The sequence below is a fragment of the Ischnura elegans genome, chromosome 1, assembly GCF_921293095.1.
Source record: "Ischnura elegans chromosome 1, ioIscEleg1.1, whole genome shotgun sequence".
NCBI lineage: Eukaryota > Metazoa > Arthropoda > Insecta > Odonata > Coenagrionidae > Ischnura > Ischnura elegans.
In genome coordinates, this window is record NC_060246.1 from 18489817 (window position 1) to 18516135 (window position 26319).

The 26319-nt window shown below is 39.0% G+C and overlaps 1 protein-coding gene across 1 annotated transcript in view; it reads left to right on the top strand.

Moving 5' to 3' along the window:
- LOC124156491 (tuberin) overlaps positions 1-25111 on the top strand; it is a 58078-nt gene extending 32967 nt beyond the window's left edge. The window contains exons 16-32 of the mRNA XM_046531065.1: positions 1798-1994; positions 2150-2260; positions 2762-2937; positions 3856-4010; positions 5246-5337; positions 6428-6704; positions 6790-6876; positions 9776-9963; positions 13097-13333; positions 13681-14096; positions 14707-15082; positions 17521-17762; positions 18880-19114; positions 19530-19649; positions 22374-22505; positions 23826-23996; positions 24612-25111. Of these exons, the coding sequence (XP_046387021.1) occupies positions 1798-1994; positions 2150-2260; positions 2762-2937; positions 3856-4010; positions 5246-5337; positions 6428-6704; positions 6790-6876; positions 9776-9963; positions 13097-13333; positions 13681-14096; positions 14707-15082; positions 17521-17762; positions 18880-19114; positions 19530-19649; positions 22374-22505; positions 23826-23996; positions 24612-24887 (3488 nt within the window). The 3' untranslated portion in view covers positions 24888-25111. The remainder of the gene's footprint in view (positions 1-1797; positions 1995-2149; positions 2261-2761; positions 2938-3855; positions 4011-5245; positions 5338-6427; positions 6705-6789; positions 6877-9775; positions 9964-13096; positions 13334-13680; positions 14097-14706; positions 15083-17520; positions 17763-18879; positions 19115-19529; positions 19650-22373; positions 22506-23825; positions 23997-24611) is intronic.
- Positions 25112-26319: the final 1208 nt, after the last annotated feature.

Here is a 26319-nt window from a genome sequence, read left to right on the forward strand (position 1 = left end):
GAGGTACGGCCCGCCCCACTTACTAGAGACTTCCCCTCCACCCCCTCCCCTCCCTCGGCAAAGACTTTGCTCCTGCTGGGAAGATGTAGTCTGTGAAGAAATGTGCTTATGCTAGAAAGAATTTAATTGCCATGACAATACTTCCAATCAAAGTGATCAATTTACTCGTATTTTCACTTGTCCATGAATTTTGATACCTGTTAACCAAAGCGAAATAACTTTTCGTATTTATAATCTTTCACTGGTACCACATATTTGGCATTTAAAGTGTATTTGCGGACGTTAGGGTTTGTGATAAGATGAAAATTCACACTTATTGTTAATAATTAATTTCGAAAGCTCTCTTCCTTCTACGTGACTGAGTTAAAATCTTGAATTAGTTTCACCCCTCTCTCTGTGCAATCATCTACCGCTTGAAGACCCCAAATAATTTGCCAATCGTTCTTGTAATCAGGATGTTCATACTATTCTTGCGTGGGTCCATAAAAGATAGATTCCACTCTCTCTTTATGTCGTCGCACGTTCATCCATTCGTTGAGTGATTTTTCTAACTTTTCAATAGCCTTATTTTCCGTTATAACTGGAATTCTCGTTTTGCTCCATGGATGAAATGCATTTCTTACTGTTTTTCTCGCACTAAGTCTGATTCATTTCAAACCCATTAGGTTATAGAAAAACACACAGTACTTCTATAACTGTAAGTAACTTTGAGCCAAGTATTTCTTCACTTTCTTTTCGAACCAGTTCAATTTCTGAATTTAGTCTTGATTTCATACTTTTTCTTGTTGGCCTATTCTTAAAATAAACGTCACGTGTATTCATGATAAACAAGTTTTTCACCACTTTTATCCTTGAATCCTAAAAAACTTAGCACTTCCTTTTTTATTCTTTGCGCACTATACATAAGAACTAACTATCTCTCCAGATTGATTTACAAATGTGAACTGACTGCCTCGTTTCTTCTTCCTTGAATATTTCTATCAAATGTTATGGCCCTAGAAGGTCTGCTAATTTCCTTCATTTCTTTATAATTCGCTAACACAATTGTATCAAATACTAATAACATTTTGTATACGAAGAGCAGTTTTGAACAAAGCATGCGATAATGATGCACGGTCGTATGGTGGCAACAAACTAAGGTTCAAGGGGCCGGCGCACAGTACATAGGACGCGTTGAAGGGTTAAGATTGACATTGTAGGCTTTAAAAACATTAATCATGACACAAGAGGAACAACCTTTTCAATTGTGTACCACTAGCATGTAAATATTGCCAGCAGGAGCAAAGTCTTTGCCGAGGGAGGGGAGGGGGTGGAGGGGAAGTCTCTAGGAAGTGGTGCGGGCCGTACTTTAGGGGCGCCGAGATGCGGGGTAGCGCCCTGGGGGGTGGATTGCATTACGACGGACGATATCTCGTAAACGCTTAGAGATAGGTCAAAACAAACAGAAAGTCGGCCCTAAAGGGCTTTACTTTTACGTTTTACATGGAAATAGCACTTTTTCGGCCCCAAAAATCTCAATTGAGGGCCCTCAGTACTTAGGGCCCTTGGGGCATGGATTGCCATAATTTTAAAGTAACCAAATTTTAACACGTGAATATGAACCTCATTTGGATCATTTTAAGACAAGGAAAACATAACTTTTCTCAATTCTGAAAAATAAGGGCCGGCCTACTGTCCAACTTATCAGGTGTAATATGTTGTAAATCAAATGCTTTTTGCAGTGGTAAAACTCTGCTTTAAGCATTATGACTAATCAGTCCAGTTATTAATGTGCAATAATGTTCTCTCCTCCCACAGCTCTGACGAGGTTACCCAAAGTCTTTGCTAGCTTTGTTGGTGACCAGTACCTGTCCATATTTGCGATCGCTCTTCCGTACACCAACCCATTCAAGTACAATCACTACACTGTCTCTCTGGCCCATCATGTCATTGCTGTTTGGTTCCTCAAATGTCGACTGCCTTTTCGTCGAGACTTTGTGAAGTTTATTACTACTGTAAGTAACATATCCAGTTCAGTCCCTTCTCTGATGCAAACTTCAAATTAAATTTGTGTTACATTATGTAAATTTACAAAACAAATGCTTCAGATTGAACAGATTTTTTTGTTCTGTCATTTTACCAGTGAATGAAATGGTTTTTGTTGTCCCAGGGCCTCAAGGCAAATGTGCTTGTTCCGTTTGAAGAAGGGCAAGTGATGAAGACAGAAATTGTGAATGAAGATTCCTCCAACAGAAAGAGGAGCTCAAGTCTTACGGAACAGGTTTGTTTCCATCACACTCTTTGTCTTTCTTACATGGCTCCAGTTCATATGTTTGTAGTTAATTAGAAAAAAATATTCATCGAGGCTTGCTTTTAGGACAAATTTAATAAATAATAAATCAACCTACACTATCGCAGAAATAGCAATTCTGGACCACAAGTTTTCAAAATAGCCCAGTTATGCCTTAATTTTCCATTTTTGTCCAGCATTGTTGAGGGACATGGATTAGAAGGTTCTATGGTTCCAGAACAATGGTTGGTCTATTTCTAGCTAAGCTTCTATCTCAACCTCAAATTTTGCATACTCCCTAATTTGCTAAATGGAAGAGACAAAAACTATAATCAACCATATACAATTGTGATTAAAACACCAAGCCTTGAGAAAAATGGAAGTATGTAGTGATAAATCCTGTCAGCTCTGAAATGGTAAAAAAAATGAATGGTTTGTTAGTGAGTGCATCTCCCTAATATCTAATAAACTTGCATTTTTGTGTCGATGCAGGGCAGCCGAAGGCGGGAGAGGCCGTTACCAGGAGCAGCACGGGAAGGTGGTCGCCCTGTGGACTTGAAGCCCCCAATCGATGAGGCACTCATGAACTTCCATATGGAGCTGACGGAGACATGCATCGATCTCATGGCCAGATACACTTTCTCTAGCTGTTCAACTTTGCCCAAGAGGTTGGTGTGACAATTCCTCAGCAAAGGGAATGAATTACCTCCCTCTTCCCTCACTTCCCAAAAGTCTCCCGTCATTCACTCAATCCAGGCAGTTAGACTTTAGGGTATGCATCAAAGGCTTCATGGGGCAATTACTGTCAGTAGTTTTTGGAAATTACCAAGGCGACTGTGGTACTAAAATAATCTGTTCATATGAAAAAAATGATGCTTTCAAATTTTTTTCGGAATGAAATCTTCCTGATCTTTCTATTTCAACATGAGTACCCAATAAATGGGAAACAAACATTAGTACTTACATCCAGCTACTTATGATTTACAGTACACATTCTGTCCACCATCAACAGAATTTGTTCCAAAATATGCATATCTCAAAATTGCAGAGTAAATTTATAAATAACTAATGCAATATAGGTACATTACGAAACAAAACTATCTGAGGGGAATATTCCTCAAAGTATTTTTAGAAGAATGGTGTCAAATGATTGCTTCAGAAGATCACTTTTAAGTTCAGCCCATTGCTAAGCATGGACTATTTCAATTGTCGTGGCCAAGATTTTTCTGGGAAATAGTCATTTGTGGCAAAAAATAACGAATAGAAATGCTGTGTGATTAAGTAGAATGTCCCCAAACAATCAAGAATTAGATTCTATTATGAGGGGGAGTTCATGATCTGATTCGAATGTTTTACATTTTAGTTGAAGTTTTTTCTTAAAGAGTTACCTCAAGTAACATTTCAGATGCTTAATTCTAGCATTTACAGTGGGTGCAAGAATTGTTTTTAAGATTGTTAACGATGAAGCCATGTCATTTTAGATGACAGAAGTTTTCAGCCTTATCACACTTTTACTGTCTTACATTTTTTTATTTAATGGACTAAATGAGTAAATATCAATTCATGCCATAAATTTCTGTGGACAGGCATCCCGCTGTTGACTTCCTCTTGGCTGACGGACAGTCAATGACTTGGATCCTTGGCAACAAGGTCATCACTGTGACCACTAGTGGATACAGCCAAAAGCCACTCAAAAACGGCCTTTGCGATAAGTGCTGGATGCTGTTCAAGGCTGACAAAGGTGAGTTCTGTCATCAATATTTTCAATTTAGCCAATTTGAAATTATCAATCCTACATTCACTGTGAAAATAAAAAAATGCAATTGAGTTTACTCTCGTTAATGAGTTTTAGAAGGATTAAGAATGAGGTCTCTAGGAAAGCATGAGTAAGTCCTGCTGGAAGTAGAATAACATATCAATGAAATAATTGGCATACTATCCTAGGATGTTATTTTTAGATTGAATTTTCTGGAGGGTGTTGTACAAAAAGTAGCTAGCAGTTGCCCCTGCATCTAAAGAATGGCAAAATTTGTAAACCTACCAAGTCTAGCAGATGAGATATTTAGAGCATGTTTTGAGATAGACTGACTGTCGTCACTCGCTGGAGACTAACGCACCTGGAGAAGGAGAGATAACTGCACTCATCACGTTTTGAGCTTGATCTTTTCATAGAGTAAATCGGTCCTTCAACATCTTTCAATGGAATCCCAAAGGTAAAAATGGTATTTTTTGCTATTTATCGAAAAGTGCTTGTCCTTGATTCATAAACCTTACTCTTGAGTTGTTTCAAAGTACTCATCATTTTTCAGTATTGGTGAAATTGTCATGTAAGGAGCTTGAAAGAAGAAAAGCAGTGATTTGACATGGCTTTGCTGTGGCTTAAATCTGCGAGTCCAACATTAAAACTACATAACTTCAGAAAAATGCCAATGTTTTAATGGAAATGGGAGAAGTTGGTGAATGAAAGAATTGAAATGGAAATTAGTACATGCAAAGTGTGGTACTTTTTGTTCTTTTAGTCCAAAATCCAGAGTCCAAAATTTAATGGGAATGAAATTTTCACTTGCAATTAACAAGCTTACTGCTTCAATTCATTAAATACCATTGATTGAGTCAGCAAATCAGCAGTTTCTTCTACTAAGGAACTATATGGCTCTATTAGATCAGGTCTTTTAGGGGCTTTTGTTAGTCAATCTTGGCTGCATGGCCATAAGCACGAAGTTGCTCTTTCCTACCCTTAGGCTCAGACTTGAAGTTCTTTATTAATGAATGCAAAAATTATTATTTTTTGAACTAGCTATCATAAGTTGTAACTTTTAGCCAACTGTATCCTGATTTTACAGATATGCTCTCTCAGGAGGATTTTGTGGTCTATATTGAAGTCAGCCTGTGCTGAGATTTGATTTTAGTTTTGAGTAATACTAATGCTTTTAGATGTAAATAATTGCTTCCATTGTATTTTTTTATAATTCACAGAAGCTAGTCCGGCAGACACACTGGGAGATTTGGACCTCACTCCATCTAGACGAAGGCACAAGTCAGCCATTCAGCGGAGTGTCAGTAGTGACGTGAGTAGACCTGCATTTCATCGAGCATCTTTCCCCCCCCCCCCCTCCCACCACGTATGTTTTCTCTGTGAGCTGTCATTCTTTTCCAATCCAAGCTGTTACTGTGCTCACCCTCTTTGTTGGCCTCTTTCTTACTCTTCCGCAACTGCTTCCCTCACATGCTCATGTTGACTCGGCCACTTGGTCATTATAATGCACCAGAGTTAACTCAAACTAGTGCAATGTTTTCATTTCTTTCCTCTCATACCTAAATTTTCTCAGATGGTGGTGATAGCAGTAGTCCTGCTGTTCTTTGGGCTGTTGAGGTACCCACGGTTACATGAATATCTGTGGGCACTTTTTTCAAACAATGCAAAACACTTTGTGTTTTAGTCAGTAACTCTATTTGCTTGTGGCTTTTTTTGCAGATGAATGTATCACTTGTGCAATTAGTTATTATTTACTGAGTTCAAATAGTTCCTTTATTTCATATTTTTGCTGTTGAGAAAATAATCCACACTGTCATAACGTAGTTTTATGTTATGTATAATTAATTACAATATTCTTTTATAATATCTGACTATTTTAGACCTTTGGGTTCTACACATCTTTAGCTAAATGCACTTTATTTTGTTTTATCTCTTTCCAAAGTTTGGCTGATTCTGAGGTGAAATGTTCTAGAAAAGTGAATGAAAATTTTTTTTAAACATTTCCTTTTAACCATAGTAGAATGTGATGTCAGATTCATTTTATTAGTTGTAAGCAAATACATTTGAAGAACAGTTTAGCAATTGTTCATAATTCTTGGAAATCACTCCTTATATATTCAAAGGTGAAGGCTGAAATCCCTCAGTTCCATCCATTTAGAAACTTACTGGTTTTCTTTCATGTAGGTGCTGTTTCACGAAATAATAATAATAGATAGAGTATAATTTTGCAAAATAAATTATCACAAAACAATTATTGACACTTTCAAAAACTAGGCATTCGTGGCCGCTCGATTTTCTGTGGTTTGAAAGGTCTTTCTTTTATCTGGTCTGCTTTCATATCTTAGCTCTTATTTACACTATCAGTTGATGATTGTGCTCCGCCTCCTTCTCTCCAATAAAAGGTGGCGCCCTTGGGACCACGGACCAAGGACGACCTCCACATGCACCCCAGGCTCTACCGTCAGGCAAGCGGGGATGTGGTGCCGAGTGGCATGATGCCACATGGAGCTCCCCTCTCGGGAGGGTCCTCAAACCGTGGCCTGCTGCTGTCACCCCAGGAGGAAGCCAAGCGGCCCCTGGGGAGCGTGTCCGCCCCTGGGAGCAAGCCGCCATCAGCCTCGACCAGCACCACGGAGATCAACGAACCAGAGCCATCCAAACTGGATCGAATGCTGTTTGGTGGGGTCTCTCTCTTCCCATAGAATGAAAGATTTTGGAGGGAGTGGGACAACTTTATCTGATGTCAATTGTCTTAAATTTTCAGGGTCAGAAAAATCGGAGAATCAAGACAAACAGCTGTGTGCATGCTGGTGCCAGGGATGGGCAGAAATTCACATCAAGCGGCCCACTGGTGTGTATGTGTGAGGGAATGCCCTGCCTCACTTAATTTTTACATCAGATTATGAATGCTTGCATCTATTAGTCATGCAAATGCTTCAGCAACATTCGCTGGTTTATGTTCCGAAAAATTGTAGAAATTGAGACTTAAGGAGTGATCTTAAGTTCAAGAGAGTATCTATTTATCATTCCAAAAGAGAATTTCAATGATTAATTGTGGATTGTAGAAATATTAAAGTAGTTATGATGGCTTAAGACTAGTGATGGGTCGGTTCGATTCCTCGATTCTTCGATTCCTCGATTCTCGGCCAAGAACCGGAATCGAAAACGAGTACTTGTCAAAGTGAAAAATCGATTCCGATTCCAGTGGTACTTCAAACCACAAATTTATATACGACCGCATTTCCAACAGTCATTCGAATTTTCGCGCCACGTAATCGTAATAACAAAACACATATCTTCTTGGGATGTGCGAGTACTCGAAAATTCAAGTCGATCGAGTAGTTGGTACTCGACTCGAGCGTTTCGAGTAGCATTACGGATGTCGAGTCGAGTAGTTAAGGTTACAGAGCTTTCGAGGCTAGTAGGTCCAGCAATCTGCCGACAGGAAGCGCTATCATGAAACTCGTGTAATAATGCAGTTTTTAAAGCCGATAAGTCATTCTAATGCATTGGCCTGGTAGTTTCAGTCTGCCGAATACACTATTGTTGTTGTCGACGTAGGCGCCGAATACCTTTACGCCAGCCGCGGCGGCCGATCGTCTTCCTACCCCGCGCTAACTGGTCCGAAATCGGAAAAAGCTGGAATAAAGTCCAAAATGACCTTTTTGGGGATAAAGACTGGAAACTCAGCGTAAATACTCATAAATCATCAGCAAATATTAATTTATATGCCATTTTACATAATTGCGAACCTTTAGTGAGATACAGAGGCCCAAACATGACCAATTTTTCAATGCCACACGAGATATCGTTTTTCCTCAAAAAATCTTTGAATTTGTCCAAGTGGTTTTCCGTTGATATGAGTTTTGTGGAATAAAAAACGCAATATTCCTTTGATCTGGTGCTTTGCCTATACTTTCAATGACTTTTGAAGATTTTGGCTCTCATCTGTCTGGTTTTACAACGCAAAATGGCCGACCCGTTTTTCACGTGAAATTTGACATTAAGTAGACATTATCTTTCGTTTACGAAAAATATAACTCGGAAAATTTGAACCACAATATAAAGTAGAGATTTTTAAAGAGTACTAAGTAGAAATCTTGAAAAAAAAGTTTGCGACGAAGGAAATAAGAACGATTTTTTAATAGCGCGTCAAGGCTGACCTACACGCCGCGGACCTCTGAGGCTCTGTAACTGGGGCCGATTTTTAAGTTTTTTAAAACATTAGTCCTGAAATTCGTCATTTAAAGCATGGATAATCGTCTTCATTGACTTAAAACACTAAACTGAGGATGTTAAAAAGGATTACGTATAGATCGACTAGACCATTTAGCGCATTACTCGAGTGAAAATACTAAGGATTGGATATTTTTTGGAACCATCCCGCGCGTAAGAAATATGCCTCGGGTATTGAAGTAAAGTGAAGAGATTAAGTCAGCATGCTTAAGAGAGAGAAAAATGAACTGTTTCCGTGAAAGGCAACAAGCGATACCCTTTTCCCTTTCCACCCTCGCCGAGGAGAGTCGCACGGTAGGGGGAGTTTTCACCCCACAAGGCTCTTTTAGCCTTTTTTATTACTGCATCCGTCCGATGTAATATTCATTTGCAGCGTTTAGTTTCTTTCTTGAACTTAAAAAAGCAAGAGATTTTAAGGTTGATTGAATGACGTGAGAAGTATAGCATTTTTTTTGGCTCTACAAAACTAAAGTTTAGTTCTATAGTTGTTCGCTTCGTCCACTTGAATTCCATTAAGATTCAAGATCCAACAAATCGTTGATATAATTTTTAATAAAAATTCCAAAGTCTCCAAAATCTTGCAATTTTGGTGGGAAAGTACTTGCCCAATAACACACATGTGTAGCAAAAGGCAATTTTCTGCAGGCATTAATACTGTAACATGGAGAAGTCAAAACTTGCAAAAGATTTGGCTGAGCATGTAGAATAATTGGATTTTCTGCTTGAGAATTTGAAAGGGCCAAATATTACATGATTCATATACGTAGTATGTAATCTTTATTACAGCTATGAAAATTCCTGTACTCAGGGCTCTCCCTTGTAGTTTGGATATATGTATATATATTGTCGACATATTATGAGTGCCAATATTCTAAAGTAATACCCATCATGTAATACCACTTTTCAGGTATGTTCTGTTTTGAAATTTAGCTATTATATTTTAATTACATAGCAATGATATGAAAGATTCTTTTGTCAACTGACTCTTTCACAGAGTAATATTTAAAAAAGTAGTTTTCTTGTTGCCTGGAATTAAGTGATATTTTTCTTGGAGCCTATGGCATCAGAATCGATGGAATCGGTATCGGTAGAATCGGAATCGAAATGTCAGAATCGGGATCGGAATCGATAAAATTTTGGAATCGACCCATCACTACTTAAGACCTAAATGTGATAAATTAGTGTGAGATTCAGGGGAAACCTGTATATTTTAATTTTTAACCTCCACTGGTTTGTGTCATTTCTAATGACCCATCAACCCTTTACACACTCCTTACACACCATACTCCATCACTTATCCCGCCTGACATTAAATTCCATCTCTGCACCTAATGAGGTGGGAGGGATGACTGGCTGTTATGATTTGAAAAATTTTCCATGTAATATGGGTAGAACACCTTCAAAAGTTATGATAAATTTCTTCATTCATAAAAAAGCCCCGTATTGCATCACCCAGAATTGTAGAATTGCAGTTTAGCATTAATTGAACTAAAGAATTTTTAATTATCTCACAGGTGATGTCTCTTGGGTGATGCGGATCCAAAACCAAGCGTACTTCCTTACATCTCCAATGGACTTTCCCCTTGTGGATATCAGCACTCTTTTCTTACCTTCACTGTCAAAAGAAGAAAAGAAATTTCAAGATTTTGTTTCAGGTCACAAAAGAATTGACAGTGAGAACCTTGGAGAAAGTGAATATGATGTAAGTAGCCGTTTAAATAAGAGATATACTCAAGTTAATTTTTAGATATTGCTCTCAACTTCTTTTAAAGATATTATTGTTATTATTATAGCAATATAATCACCACATGAACACAGGCAAGAAATGAACACCAACTCTTCATTTAATAAGTAGAACAAATAATAATCTCCTAAAAAGGCTAAGCATTTCCAATCTATTTAAAAATACACTTATTTTTGTATGCTTATCACCTAGTTATTGTAATCGATCACGCACACGCTACATGTATGAAACTCAATACAAAAATAAGTACTGGTAAAATCCTCACTGTCAATAATGTTCATAGTTGAATGACACCAATGATAGGATTATATCTGCAAATATATGCAATTAATTGTAAATACTAGAGATGGGTCGAATAGCAGATTTCTCGAATTCGAATATCGAATTCGAATATTAAATCATTGCTCGAATATTCGAATACCTCGAATACTTAACGATGAATGCTGGAATGTTTGACTCGGTTGCATATGCAGCAGGCAACACAAGATTTTGGGGAGTAATTTTGATTTCCTTTAAATGATTCGAACAGGAATTTAGCTGATTAATGAATATTTTAATTTTATGGAAACAATTGGGCATATAATTAATTCAACTAACATCGCTTTACCCCCACTTCTGCTGCCAAGTGCTAGCTGACAATCTGAGGCATTTTGCAAAATACAAGCTCTTTTCCACCGGATTTTCTTCAATTATTTTCAGTCCATCTTTGGGAGTTCTCACGAGATAAGAAGATGAATTTGAATTGCTATCAGGGAGAAACCAAATATTCTGAGAAAATATCCCTTTGTCTGGGACTGTAACAATAAAGATTTATCGCACCACTCATTAATTGTAACTTGATATATGCGTTCGGAAAAAAATACCGCATCAACTTCCGAGAAGCTCTGCTGCTCATATCGAGTTTCGCCAGAATGCTAAGTCTCCGTCGTGTTTTGACATTTATTTCTTTGCGTAAAATGCTTAAATAAACTCAGAAATACGTCGTGTTTGGTCTTATTCTTTTTGAAATTACGCGCACATTACTAATATTTCAATTCAATAAAGGTGTAACATCAATTGACGAAAGTCATTCTTACACACCTTTTGTGCTAATAGATGACTCATGCAGCGGTTGACCTCCACAGAAATGGAAAACTTCGAAGCTGGTGGGAAAAAAAAGGTCAGTGTGGGAGAAAAGGGAGGGCCAGAAACACGTTTCTATTGTTCTTGTGTAACTTGGTATTTTTTCGAAGCTAAGGTCTTCGTAATATGATCCCTGCACGAGCTGTGACCTTTTTTTTATTTCGAAGAAGAGGAAAGCCTCAGAGGGGGGGAGAGAGTGCTGAATGGAGAGGGATACAGGATCTTGGGAAATGCGCTAATGTAAGTATCCCACGGTACTCACACAACAGTTGACCTCCAGAAATGGGGAACTTCGAAGCAGGTAGCCAGAAAAAGGTCAGTGGGTGAGAAAAGGGGGGAGGGCGTGAAACACGTTTTTATTGTTCTCGTAACTCGATATTTTTTTGAAGCAGGGGTCTCCGTAATGCGATCCCTGCGCGAGCTGGGACCTTTTGCTTGATTTCGGAGAAGAGGAAAGCGTCAGAGTGGTTGAGGCGAGTGCTGAATGGAGGGGGATAGCGGATCGTGGGAAATGCCCTGAGGTTGCTATCCCACGGTACAGAGGTTCTCCTGGTGGGGGGAATCGGGGATTTTCGGATTTTTTCACCCGACCCTTTTCGTTTCCCCTCGTCGAACTCTTTTCACCGCTAAAATCCACGAATTTGATGTAATTCGTCAACTTGCGTAAAACGGCGCTGCGAGCACTAAATAACTACAGTTCTCCACATTTTTCCGAGTCAACTACCAACGACGTGCGTACGACAGTGTATGACGCGAAATTCAAAGTATTCGAGGTATTCGAGGCGGTACTTTTCGCATAACTATTCGAAACCTCGAATATCGAATACTTTCTAATATTCGAGGTATTCGAGTATTCGCGGATACTATTCGCACATCTCTAGTAAATACATGATTGAATATAAAGTGTTGCAAATATAAATTGAAGATAGTTTGTTTTTCATCAACTGCATGCGGTAAAACAAAGCAGTGACATCAAAGAGAAGGCTAACAATCCAGCTTTTTGTTACCATCATTTGACTAGAGCCTTGCAAAATGGCTTCTGTACTCAGCCACAATCAGTTGGCTGCTAGTGAGTTGTTTTCCACTCCATGTTTTTATCAGAGAAATGGGCAAAGAGCCCACACACTGCTGGAGTAATCGGAAACATGTGGCCGAGTATAGCTACGCTCAACGACGAATAGCTGAGTGCAGTCATACTCGCCCGGCTGCATGAGAAAATGTGCTTGATTTTTGCAGCTCCTCGGAATACTCCCACTAGTTATTCATCAAAGCAAACTTGTAAGTAAAGGCTCAAGCAGCTGCCAAGTCACCCAAATTTGTTCCTACTTGCTGGTTGATTGTAGACTCGAGGGGAGTGAGGGGTCAAGCACAGCCACACTTGGTTAACTTGAGGTTTGAGCAATGCTTTCAATTCCACCACCAGGTGAGTGAAAGTGGGTGAGTTTGGGAGACACTTAGCAGACCTCTACATGTGACTCTGTTATATCACTCTAAACTTAACAGGAGCTGTGTTTGAGAAATATTTTGTTCAAAGCATGCATTTGGTACAGTCACATTTCTTTGGCTTAACCAGTGGTACATATCCATTTGGTGGAGAGCCTTAAATGATGATCTGCAGAACAAATGAAAGAGCTGCCAATTGAAGGAGATTTTGTAATTGATGTTTTTAGAATGAGGCAGGGCCATGAGTCTAAAGTAATGCATAATGTGTTTCTTTGATGATCGTTTTTGAGTTTGAGCATGTTGGCTAGTTGATGAGGATGACTTTCAAGTGGAGTGTGGTGGAGCTGGTCAGTGTTTGACTATGTAATTTTAGGCTGATTGTCTTTAGGCATTGTAGACCCCCGGGAATTGGAACCACTACTTAGAGCTGACCACATTAGTTGTTCTTCCTCCGTAGCCATTGTAGTTCTTCTGGAGAGAAATTGCTGCGAGTGGCCTCACTGAGGTGTTTCTCTTTCCATTGCAGGCTCTGTTAGACCACCACTTTGAGCAGGAGGGTGGTGGTGCCCCCGAGGTGCAGGGAGGAACGATTCAGGGGCAAAGCCCTGTGCCCTCTCCATTGCACTCCAAGAGGGGCAGCCCCTCCCCTCATGGAATTACTGGCGTGTCGTCACTGCCACCTGTCACAGCTGCTCCCATCGATCGACAGAACTCTGGAGGCAGCCAGAAGAGCGACTCATCCACCAAGGAGGACGAGAATGCGGTACATTGTCTAAGATAAAATTGACAGTCTTCATTCACGATGCTCTCTTGGTCGTTGTAATCTTCATAATTTCCTGCTATTGTTTCCTTTCTGTTGCCTGTAAATACATTATATAAATTAGCCTGACTGATGTATAGAGCAGTAACAGTCAGTTTATCCTAGTAAGAATGAATCACTATCCAAGTTGTGCTTACACCTACCACTCTAAATGTTATTTATGAAATATGTGCTCCCCTTAGATGTGATAGGATTTTTATGTATGTCTTCAAATCTGTAACTGTCTTCATCTGTATTGTTGTGAATGTGCTGCATAAGTATTTGTGACACGATTGAATTCTTTCCCTCAGGCTCCTGCGAAGGGGACGAGGAAATCTGGGAAGGATTATGAGTTGGGGGAGGAAACGGAGGAAGAAGAGGAGGATGGGGGGGAGGAGGGAGTGGGCGGGGGAGGGGGAAGGGGTGGCGGGTCCCCATCCAGTGCAGTGGCCATCGAGGGCCGTGCCCGGCACCCAGTGCGCCGCTCCAACTCGAGCCCCGAAATGAACAGCAGCTGGCGCAACCCCTTCCTGACGGCTGCTGCATTTGAGGGCTCAGGGGAAGTGCCACACACAGTGATTGCTGGTGGAGGGGGAGGAGATGGGCCGGACTCGGGGGCAATTAGTGGCGAGAGGTGGCGGGAGGCAGTGGAGGCCGGAGGGGCCAAGGCGGAGACCCCCGACGTGAAGAAGCCCAACAAGCCAATGGCCACAGCCAAGGACCCAAGGTGAGTGGGGAGGAGTTTTTTTTTGCTAGAGAGGACATGTGCACAAAGCATCTCATAAAGTATTGAAGGGAAATGAAATTATTGACCCACAAATCAATTCAGAGGGAAGGCTCAAGCTTTGTAATATAGCGTGAAACATTGAGAGAGGAAAATTGACACATTTATGTTAACATGATAATATTTAAGTTTCTATATTATAGTTATCAAATGTGTTTTTGGAATCTGGACTGTAGCATATTTTGTGTTAGATGATTATCTGTGCATTTTAAGTTCTCAGTAGCTTCATGCTATCCATCAGTGAAGTGCAAAACTCCCCCTCAAGGGCTCTCATTCTATGGTTTCACATGTCTCTTCTACATTCATTAAAAAGCAGTTGTTCATTCTTCTGACCTGAGTATTTCTTTTTTCTTAACTTAAGCATGTTCTGTAAATGAGAGCCAAAATGTCTGTCATGTCACAAATGAGCCCTTAGCCTATGTGGCTTATTGCTTCTTATCATAATTATCAATTTTGTGTGCTATTTCTGGCTATGATAACGCAAACTATGCATTCATTATTTTTCAACACATAGAAATGGACTGTTTCAAACATTTTGGATTTCTCTTTGCAGGGTCAGTTATGAGGCTATCCCAGAGGAAATCATTGGTGCTGGAACAACGCCCCCCACCACATCAATGGTGCTGCCCCAGGAAAGCAGCGCCGTCCCAAGTGCCGTTGCACCCCTGGCTAGCCCTGCCTCTGCTGCTGCCCCCTTGCGCATGCAGTCCTCTTCTACTATCGACACTTCAGGACGCAGCCCATCTGCATTTGCGCCATCCTCATCATCGCCTTCTCTCCTTGCTGCGAGCAGCATGCGAGGGCCAAGGGGTGGGCCCGATGGGATGAGATCGCCAACGGTGCCCAGCAGCCAAGATGTGCAGCGAGCGTCTCATGCAGCATCAGCAGCTGCCAAGATGGCCATGTTTGCTGCAGATTCCCACTCGAAGGTAATGTCTCGCTCATGAGAGTGGCATTTTTGTGTTTGCATCAGTGTGGCATGCTTACCTTGGTTGATCGATTTCCTTTTGATTTGCCACTGAAATATTCTCTATGGAGGGAACTGATCAATAAATATGAATCGCCATAGATCTTTTCCCTTCTTTCGACATTTATCCTTCAGTTCCCTAAACTTCCACCTCCAAATCAAACTGCTCCTAAAAAGGTGTTGACTAGGTCGCATGGGCATTATTTTTCCACCCCTGCTAAAATGATATTTTGCCATAGCAAGGATTTGTTTGGGCACCATGGGGTATTATTTTAATGCTAATGGTATATTCCATGGGGTGTCCAGGGTAATTTGGTGATTGTTATTTCAATTATCAATGCTTGTGTAAAATTGTACTAATTTCCTTTCCACGCATCCAACAACCCTTTGGACCATCATCTTGCTCTTAAGTGTATCATTATGAATCCTCCAATGATATCTTTCTGTTAACTATGAGTGCATTGATATCATTTGACATTTTTATTGTGGCATGAGCATCCTCAGGGTTCCCACTCAATAGTGAAAACCTTAAAACCACGAATAAGCCGTGAATTTTGTCTACCGTGAAAAAACCTGGAAATAGCTGTGAATTTCATCATAAAACCTTAGAAATCTATCAAACTTGATTGCAGAACAACATTGCAGGTTAACAGAAAAAAAACGATATTTCAACCATGTTTCAAGGTCATTCTCGTGCAGGCAATGTCCACGCATTTACCTGCACACGTGTATTCGAAAGCGCAACTATTAATTGGTCCGTGTGTGCCATGACAGCACATTGACCTTAAGCCTGCGATTGGAAGACGTTAATCCTGGCAAAAAATCAGGCTCTTCTTCACTTTCCTCCCACCCTGCTCTCTCCATTTTCCCACTCACATCCTTTTAGCCGGACATGAATTTTGCCAACGATAGGTGACGTCATGAGAGATAGCACTGTCATTGTTGCGTTTGCATTCAAGGCATCTGTTGCGTTTGTTACATTTTTAGTTAGCGTGTGGCCGATGATTATTACGTGATCAATATTTCTGCCTAAAATGCCCCAGCTACAAACCGTGAATTTGATGGCATTTAGACCGTGAAAACCTGGAAAAAACCTTGAATTTTATAATGTAGTTAGAGTGGGAACCCTGATCCTAAACATCCATGAGCCATCTAAGAAGAAAGATTACCAAGGGGGTGCTCTATTTCCCAATCAGAGGTATGTCAGAGAGACGCACGAGGAATCATCCACTATGAGCATTTATGTGTGAGAGAAGAACTTCATATGCAGTAAGAAACAGTGGTGAAAGATTTTAATTTAAAAAATCACTGTGCTTACAAAATAGGCCTTCCCAGAGGTATTTTCTTTTATTTTCCCTCAAATGCTAACTTGGAGGCTCAGAAATCATTTATCTTAAAGGCACATGAGTAACTTTTGTGAAGTTATCCAAGGAATTATGGAACTTCAAGTGGACCTATTGTTTCTTTTATTATACTCATCTTAAGGAAACATTAATATTCCTTTGAATTTTTCTAGCAGTGTATAGGTTTTTATCAATCTTTGACCTGCCTTGAACAAAGTTCCCACCTCTTCAGAGGCAGTATTTTTCTTGTTACATCATTGGAGATGCTTTCTGAATAATGTCAGTGTTTCCACCTCACAGATCAAAAATGCCAATTAAGGGTACTCATAAATACCTAAGAACCTTAATTCCATTACGTATTCTCGAGCCTTCAATTGGTTTTCACCCTCAGGTAAATGCTATCAGTGGACAATTCTTCACACCCTAATCAGATCTGACGCTCTGACAGGGCACCAGTTCTCCCCTTTCCCTTTATATTTTTTGCCGAATCCTAGCAGTTCAGGGCTCGGACACCCCAAAATAAATGTTTAAAAAATATCTAATAACAAGCAATTTCCATAAAAATACCATTAATTGGTTTATAAACGTATATTTGAGAACAAGAAAACAGTTCAAAGGCTGTTTTTTTTAAATGCATTGGCCAGAAAATGATGCTGAATTACACTTGCATTGATAACTGAAACACTTATTGTTGTAATAGCATGAAACTATATGGATATATTAGGCAAGTGTTAAGCTACGTCATATCAAAAAGAAATTATGATGGTAAGGTCTGATGCAGTCAAAGAGCTCATATTTGTCAGCATACTATTGGTCATAGGTTTGAATGATTAAGTACCACATTAGGATGGTCAGACTGTCATAGAATTTGAAATTTAAGGATAAAAATAAATCAGAAAAGAGGCTGATGCTTGGGACCAAGTAGGAATTAGAAAAAATATAATGGTGGAACCAACCCATTCTGAAATTATATTTTGACCTGTGTGAATGACGCACTGTTGGCGTCTGTGGCATTCCTTGCTTTGGAATGGATAGCACTTCCTCTTGTCATTGACAGCCGAGGACCGTGAGCAGGAAGGAGGAGCCAAGTCAGCAGCCTGTGGTTGAAGGGGGTGGTCGCCCTGACCCCTCGACCCTGCCCCCCCTGGCGTTCAAGCGTGAGCGAGGCCACACCATCTCAGTCATGAGCCCTGTGCGGAAGCCCCGAGTTGAATGGGACTCATCGGCCTCTCGCAGGGGCGGTAGCTCCCCCAGGGGTGGCATGTCCAAGGAGGCCCCCAGGACGGGCGTCAACCCCAGGTGTGTTCATCCTGCCTCGACACAATACATTTGCTCACCCAATCCATCAGTGTGTGGCCTATAGTGAGTGTAGTGCTACAGCAAGTGGCGTAGCAGGGAAATAATTTTGGGGGGGCTTAAAACTAGGCGGGGAAATTTTTGAAAAACTGGTTACTAAGTAGAGGGTTTTAAACTAATTTTAACACTTTTCATAATTAAAATAACTTCACTTCGGGGGGTCCGGACTCCCACTCTGGTAATGCCATTAGCTATAGCAAGTATTTTTTTGTAGTAAGTTATAACTTAAGTAGAGGAAAAATGCTGTCATTATTTTCATTAATTATAGTCCCTAATTTCTTCTTGGGTTTAATTATGTGCTAGCCAAAACTCCATTATTCAGTATTACAACTAAAAAGGTTTCTCTCTAAAGTGCCTAATTCTGGATAAGAAACAATACTATGAATAACAAAATACAGTTAAAGTCTGTGATAATGAATACAGCCTATTGCCAGGGAAGTGCTCCAGGAAGTAGATATTTTGTGTTGGTTGGTTCATGTGGAAAAGCATTGGAAATAATCTGCCAAGAATGAGTGATTTTGTTTGTGGCAACACTAATGAGTCCATTTTGCTGTGGCTGTTGTCTGGAATGTATAATTTTGAGGGTAATCCCACGCTAAACTCCAACTCTTTTCTTCAGCTGCAGAATGGTTGCAAGCTCTTTGCTCTAATTTTTCATCAATCTAATAATGTCTTTTCAGGCCATTGTATTTGACTAGTGATGCAGTTTTGCTAGGCTTTTACTATATTTGTTATAAAAGCAAACTCTTTTTTAAATTTGAATTGAAATATTGATGCATTTATTTTTAAATTAATAGAAATGTGTAAATAACACATATTTCTTCTTTTCATGTCATAAAGCTGGGGAAAGAGTAATTTTCTGTGGACATTGGATACATTGAGTTCTCATTATAATAAGTAATTGTCTCTTCAGCACTCTTTTATAACAGACTTCTATTGTAAATATTTTTCCTCTACTTTTCCATTCATGGTGTTATTTTGATGTTTTTCCCTATATTTTCCATGTGAGATAAACATGTAATCAAACGTATAATAAACGTGGTTATTATATTTTTTACAGCTTTGTGTTCCTTCAGCTTTATCACAATGCACATTTTGGGAGCACATCTGAGAAGCCCATTTTAGTTCCTTCAAACAGCAAAATGGCCAAGATTGGCTTGAGGAATTTGGACTACATTCCACCATATGAGACTCATAAGATTGGTGTAATTTATGTTGGTCCCGGCCAAGCCAACTCAGAGGCTGAAATTCTACAGAATCAGTTTGGCTCTCTCAGATATGCTGAGTTTCTTCAGGTATGTCGTGGTGTTGCCTTAATATTTTTCATCCATCAGTTATTTGTAAAAAAAAATATCATCTACCAATCTCACAATGTACTGTATTTTTGTTTGGTAAAATCATTTACCATACATGCATAAAAGGTCAAAAAATGGTAAAGAATGTTGTGCGCATTTACTAAGGGAAATCTTATTGCATGGAAAATCAGATGCAGGAATAAATAAACAAATAACTCTTTTCAAACATCACAGTAATGATCACACAGAGGCAGCTTTAAACAAGAGTTGTTATAGGTGTCATAGGTACCAGGCTTGGACGGGCTCCCCTGGTATAAATAGATGTGATAGAAAATGTAATATTGAAAAAAATTTTCTTATTTCAATTTCTACAGAGATGTCTTTTCCTAATATTTTTCTGTTTTAATTATTTCAGAGATTGGGCACCATTGTGCGACTGAGTGACATAGACCCACACACGTTTTTCCTCGGAGGATTGGACCGAAACGGGAATGATGGGAAATTCACATATATTTGGCAAGATGATGTCACCCAGGTATTTTTACATGCTTTTGTTTAACTTTGTTTGTTTCATCAATGGAATCTTGTAATTGATTTTTCACCCACTGCTCATAGTCACGTTGGCAAATTTTTGCTCTCTTGCTTGCTTGTGATGACAATACACTACAGTAGATACTCGTCATTACGAAGTTCACAGGACCAAAAAAATGAAGTAACAAATTTTGTACAAATGTTTTATTTTAGGAATCATCGCAAAAAAAACATGCGTCGCAAAAATTTCTTTTCTCTTCAATCTCCTGTAATTATAGTTGCACTACAGAATAGCTTCAGAGCCATGTGTGTGATATACACTATTGAATTACTTGCAAATATATAAAAACAAGCTTTTTCATTAGATTTCATCAATGGAAGAATGCAGGTTAATGTCATTAATCCCTGCACTTCCTCAATCATAACTTATTTTATCATTTATAAAAAGTAACAAATATTTAACTGTTATTAAACCATAGAACAGTAGCACCTACCAGGAATAGCTTGATGGAAATCAAATTGATGAAAAATGGATCTGGAGTGCCAAAGCTTGTTATCATTTAAATGAAATTTAATGGCACTCAATTGAATTTTTTGCGACAAAAGAGGTAAACTCCTCACAAAGTAATATCTTAAAATATTCTCGTTTGGCTTATAAGTCATCTGCTTGAAAAGTGATCCTAGGAAAATATAATTTTTGACTGCCTTGCTCCTGCCCCCCCGAATTCATTCAGTAGTTTTGTGTCTTCCTCCCATTGCCATGACCATCTGGCATCAAACGCACCCTTGTGTGAAACAAATACACCTTGGCTGCATGATGCAATGGAGGGTTGATATCTTCCCGAATACAGTAAGTCCTCAACATAGGAACAAGATGCGTTCGGATACCTTCTTCCTAAATTGAATTTATTCCCAAGCTGATAGACCTAGGTGTTGAAACGTATGGTATCCTGCATTCTGCAACACTGCATGACATTTCATTAATTTATGATTGTGACAAACTGATCTAACTGCACGTGGGACGAGACTGGAGCCGAAAAAAAATAGCTGTCTGTGGGAAGGAAGAACGGGCAAAATGCTGAACAGTTACTGACTACACTGTTTCTGCTGATTAATTGTTACTTTGTTCAGACTGTGCACAAAGTGCGAGTTCCTCTGGGCCACACCGGCCAACTCCAAAGGCACTGAATTTGAAATTTTGGGAACGCTTGAATTTTTCAATTATCCTATCTCTGACAGTGGGTAAATCAAATGTTCGTAAGAAGAGGACTTAGTATACGAGTGGTAATGAGCGGGTCACCATGATTTCTCAGGAATGAAACTTATTATATGATGTTGCCTGGATACAGAATTATATCCTACTGAAGAAATTATTTATTGCAGGTTTCATAAAATAGTAATATCATCAGGTTACTGTTCATGATTACATTCAGATTCATACAAAAATCAAGTGGAGAGGGAATGGTGAGAATAGGGAGGTTGGAAAGAAAGCTGGAGGATGGAAGGGCAATTGAGTGTAGAGGGAAAAAGGAATATTTGGTAAAGTTGTGCTTTAAAGATTTCAAAGTTTCACAGCATCCATTGTGTGATTACATATTTTTATAATTCTCTAAGTAAGGACAGGTTATAATTGCATCATAGTAATATGTATATGTACTGAGTTGATAAAAATTGTGTCATGAAATTTTAACTCTGGATAGCTGATGCCAACAGGAACCAAAGTTACTGATGGTGTTAAGGTCAAAAAACCAGCATTTTTAAGCTACAGGAACTTTGAGCCAGGTGCTCCAACTGGCCACAAGTTTTCCCTGTTGCCGAATGCCCTGGATACATCACAATCTCCGGCAGGCAAAGCATTCTAAGTCATGAGTTGTCCAGAGCATTTAACATCATGGTAAACTGCGGCCAATTAGAGTGCTTGGCTCAAGGTTTCTGAAGTTTAAAAACGGTGCGTTTTTGACCTAAACATCATTAGTAATTTTGGTTCTTACTGGCATTAGCTACAAAATCTACGAAAAATCAGAGGATTTTCCTTCCTCATAGGAAAATCTTTCTTTTTTGTAGAAACATTAAATCATGGTTTCGCTAATAGTAGGACCCGCCTGCCTCTGTGACGGTGCGGGATTCCTCTTCCCTTCCCTTCCTTTTCTATCCTATCCCAGGAGGCGTCGTCGGGCTCCTATCAAGGCGGCGCCTCCTTCCTTTTTCCTGCCTTGTCCTCCCCCTCGTGCGGTGCAGAGGTGATAAGCTTAAAGCTTCAGACTTCGGCCCAGGGGAGTAACCCCGCAAGCCCGCTGTAGGGTTTTGTATCCACTGTCATTAGCTATTCTGGGTTTAAATTTTGCTGTACAATTTTTCCCCACCCTGCATAATGGGTATGCGTTAAATTTCTGTGTGAAACATACAGTGATTACCTGTCCTTCGAATCTTTCCTTTTTCCCTCTGCGCTCAATCGCCCTTCCACCCTCCCGCCTCCTTCCCTACAACCCCACTCTCACCTTCCCTCCCCTCGGCACTTGATTTTTGGGTAAACATGGATGTAATCATGATAAAACACATAAAAATGCAGCTATGTTCAGAAACCCAATATGTGCCTATTAAAAATAAATAGTGAAACTTATAAAATGTAATACCTACACATTTTTATTTTTTTTAATGGAAAGTTATCACAAAGGAAAGACTAAAGTAATTTGCATTAGATATTTGTAATGTTTTATTTTCTCCACAGATAGTTTTTCATGTTGCAACTTTAATGACAACTACTGAGAGGTTTATTGAAAAGAAGAAGCATATTGGAAATGATTATGTTACAATTGTCTATAATGAGAGTGGAGAAGATTATAATATACAGACAGTAAAGGTGAGTTAATTTTAGGTAAAGTTGTGCTTTTAAGATTTCAAAATTTCACAGCTCCCATGCTCTCTCTAACTTGAAAAATATGTGAAAGATTTGGTTTTTGAAAAATATAATACATATGGCATGTATTGATAAAATTTTCTGAATGTATTCAGTTGTCTGTTTGCTTTTCCAATTTGGAAGAGGTCATGGGTACTATTTTTTATATAGTTTTTTAGTACAAGTCTTCTGATTGTGTAGAGGTGGTATTTTGAATTTGAAATAGTGTCTGTTACTTAGGTCAAACATGAGTATCATAGCCTGGTTCTTTGTTTGAAGGATTGTTGAAATTTATTGTGCGAATTTCAGTGCGACCAAAACTTCCCCACTTAATGTTTTCCCATGCGTCCATTATTAATTTGTAATATTAATATGATAATAATAATATGTATTTATGTGTCCAATGACCTGTATATTGAAGACAAAATACATGTATAGGACATGTCAAGTTATATACAGTCAATAATTAGACTTATTAATCATACAAGCTACAATTCATTACATATTATATACATATGACAACAGGTTAGAATTGCCAAATTCAATTTTTGCATTACAGGTTAATGCACTTATCATTTTCAAATTCTTTGACACAATAGTACATTTTCTAATAAAATACTCTTTTTTAACTTAACTTTGAATGAATACATATATGTATATACTTGAACAATTTACAATTACCATTGGTAATTTATTATGCAAGCGAATACCCATTTACTGTGGTCCCAGTTTCATCTTTTGAGTTCTTATGGTTGATTGTTCTATAGACTTTCTTTCTATCCTCACAATCAGGGATGCTGACATACAAAAAAATATTGGGGGGCCCAAACCAGGGATCTTGACCCGGGAAATTTTATAGGTACATAGTGAGTTTTAAGTTTTTTAAGCATTTTAGAAGAGTCATATGATCAACATTAGAACCCTGATATCTCAAATCTCAATATCTGGACACTCCGGGGAAAATCGACAAGCCTGACACATTTCTTCCTCACATCCATAACTAATTTTTGAGGGGGCTCGGGCCCCCTCAGGCCCCATGGAGTCGGCGCCACTGCTCACAATACAGCTTTCCATAGGAATACCAGAGTATGAGGATCAAATCATTTAGTTTTATTCGCATTTATACTAAGATTATTATCAGCAGACCAGTTATTTATAGAGTTTGCTATGTAATTACATTTCTTGATTAGATTAGAGTAAGATGGATCAGAGATAACGACATTGGTGTCACCAGCATATACAATTGTCTATTTAACCTTTACATAAACACACTTTATTTTGCAGGGCCAGTTCAACTATGCCTGTGTTGTAATTCAGCCTTTGGATCATGGAACCAACAAGGTCACTGTGAAGACAAAAGAGGAACTAGCCGAGCACATAGGGCACAGTGAGCCCAGAATTATTTCTGATCAAAATGTGGCAATTCTTGCACGCCAGTTGGCTCTTCACGCTAATGTAAGTAAACCTTTTTTTTTTAATGTCTCTTACATTTCCTTAGCATTGCTTTGGTGCATTCAGTGTTAGTCTTTCATTGATCTCTTTAGTCCATGGCAAATTATACTGCCAGGAATGTATTGAAGCTTCTTTTGCATGGGAGAGATTTTCTTCTGGCCATTGGTATTAAGAATGCCCCATTTTCTTAATTTTTCAGCAGTTTTATATTCTATGTCTCTTTCTTTCGTGCACTATGCACAGCGACATTTCATTTTTGCCGCCATATTTGTATTTTTGAATTCATAATTACATAGTGTCTATAAGTGTGATAAGATTATAGTTGTTGGTTTCACTAAATATCATCCTGAAGTATAAATAACATTTTGCACCATCCTTTTTCTCTAAATTTTAGGTCATTCTCAAATTCATAAAGAAGTATTTTGGTTGAAGTAATTTCTTGGTTAATCAATCTTTGCATGAAAATGCAGTGAACAAGCTTTAATGCATGTAAACTTTACGAAGTTATCTTCGTCAGCACCTTGGCTCATCGTTGCTTCATTTATTTGATGAAATTAATGTGCATGAGTCAATGAGATAATAGCTAACAGCGTTTGTATTCTTCATGCTGTGTTGCAGCTTGCATCTCTGATATCGTGCAGCTTGAAGGCAATGGGACAGAGCCCTTATGCATCTAATTGGTTGGAGAGGCTTAGGCAAATCAAGCGTCTCCGCTCCAAAGTCATCCAGGAAATGCAGCCATCGGGAGTCACTGGTGGAGAGGGAGGCAGCAGTGCCTTCAGCCCCGATGGGGGAGATTTCACGTCGCCTGTCTCTGCTTCTGCCGTTGGCCACCGACTCTCAGGAAATGCTCGTCGTGGAGTAATGATGGAAGACTTCACGGAGTATGCGTGAATTAATGGAAAGTTCTCACACATTTGTTGTTAACACCTATCAGTGCTTTTGCAAAGAATTTGTTAAAAGCCACTTCTGTTGCTGATGTGCAAATAAGTGGAGTGATGTGTTTTAAGACTGTATGAATGTTTATTTCTTTCAGGGATTCTTTTGCATAAGGGAATCATTATTTTTGTCCTTTGTGTACATTGTATTGCAAATAAAATGTTTTCTTTTTTATTAAATATTGTGTCAATTTAATTCTTAGTTACGGAACATATTATGTGAATACATATGTATTTATATCTGAAATAATTGTGTTACATATCCAAATATTAGCCTCAAAAGTAATAATCAGAGGCTTAACTTCTAATTTTAAAATGGGTCAGATCAGAAATATATCTAAAAGTATGAAATTTGTGCTTTCAAGGAGCTAGGAAAATTTCTCTACTACATTTAATATCATTAGACATGATCATTTTTTTTCCTTTAAATGGCAGCTATTAGGTGAAAATTACTGACCTTAGTGATTTGGTTGAGTACCAAAGCCTCTGTATTTTTGGATGTATGTACATACATATTCTGTAGAAGTGAGTTTTTAGGAATTTAATGCCTATGGAATCCTCAGCTGAATGTATTTGATCTATATAGACTCACTGAAAGCACTCTTGTCATTTGAGAAGAATGAAATGGCTTTTGATGAGTGAAGGTGAAAAAATATTTAAATGGACTACAAAAATTAATTTCCATGATTCAATTAATTACCCATCAACAACCCAGCAAAAATTATGGCCACAGTGGTCAATTGCTTCTTTACTGTGGGCTCTTTGCTATTTAAAACACGTGTGCTACATCGTGGTATGCATTTGTCTCTGCAGCAATCCATTTTATCTCAATTTATGTATACCATGTTTTTATTCAACCAGTAGGATATGAAAAAAATGTGAAATACACTGAACTAATCTCCTATGCTGCAGGTAACTGTTCGTTGCTCCTCCCCATTTGTTTCTTCCCGACCTCAAATCTACTAATGGCTACCTACCTATTCTACCTGACTCTGACCCCTTCATTAACAAATGCATGCTAAAATTCAGCATACTGGCAGAATGCATAGGGTATATCTAATGCTCGCTTGCGCCGAAAGGCAGCACTGCCTGAAGAGAGACAAGCGGAGGACCCTTGATGCCGTAAGATAGCGGGACCCTTATTTGGTGCCCTTAGCCAAGGAGTAGTGTTCCTGATTTGGGGAGAAACGGACCAGACAGCTAGTGCACAAAGGAGTCCAGAATCCACAGCCATTGATGATTTTATTTAGTTTGTCAAGTGTGATACGGGCTGTACATAATGTTGCAATCAACGTGTTATGTTTATATATAGAGCTCAGTTGTTTCGCTCAACACGAGCGCCCGTGAACCTCGTAGACTCTAAATTCAGGTTGAAAAATTGAGCAGGC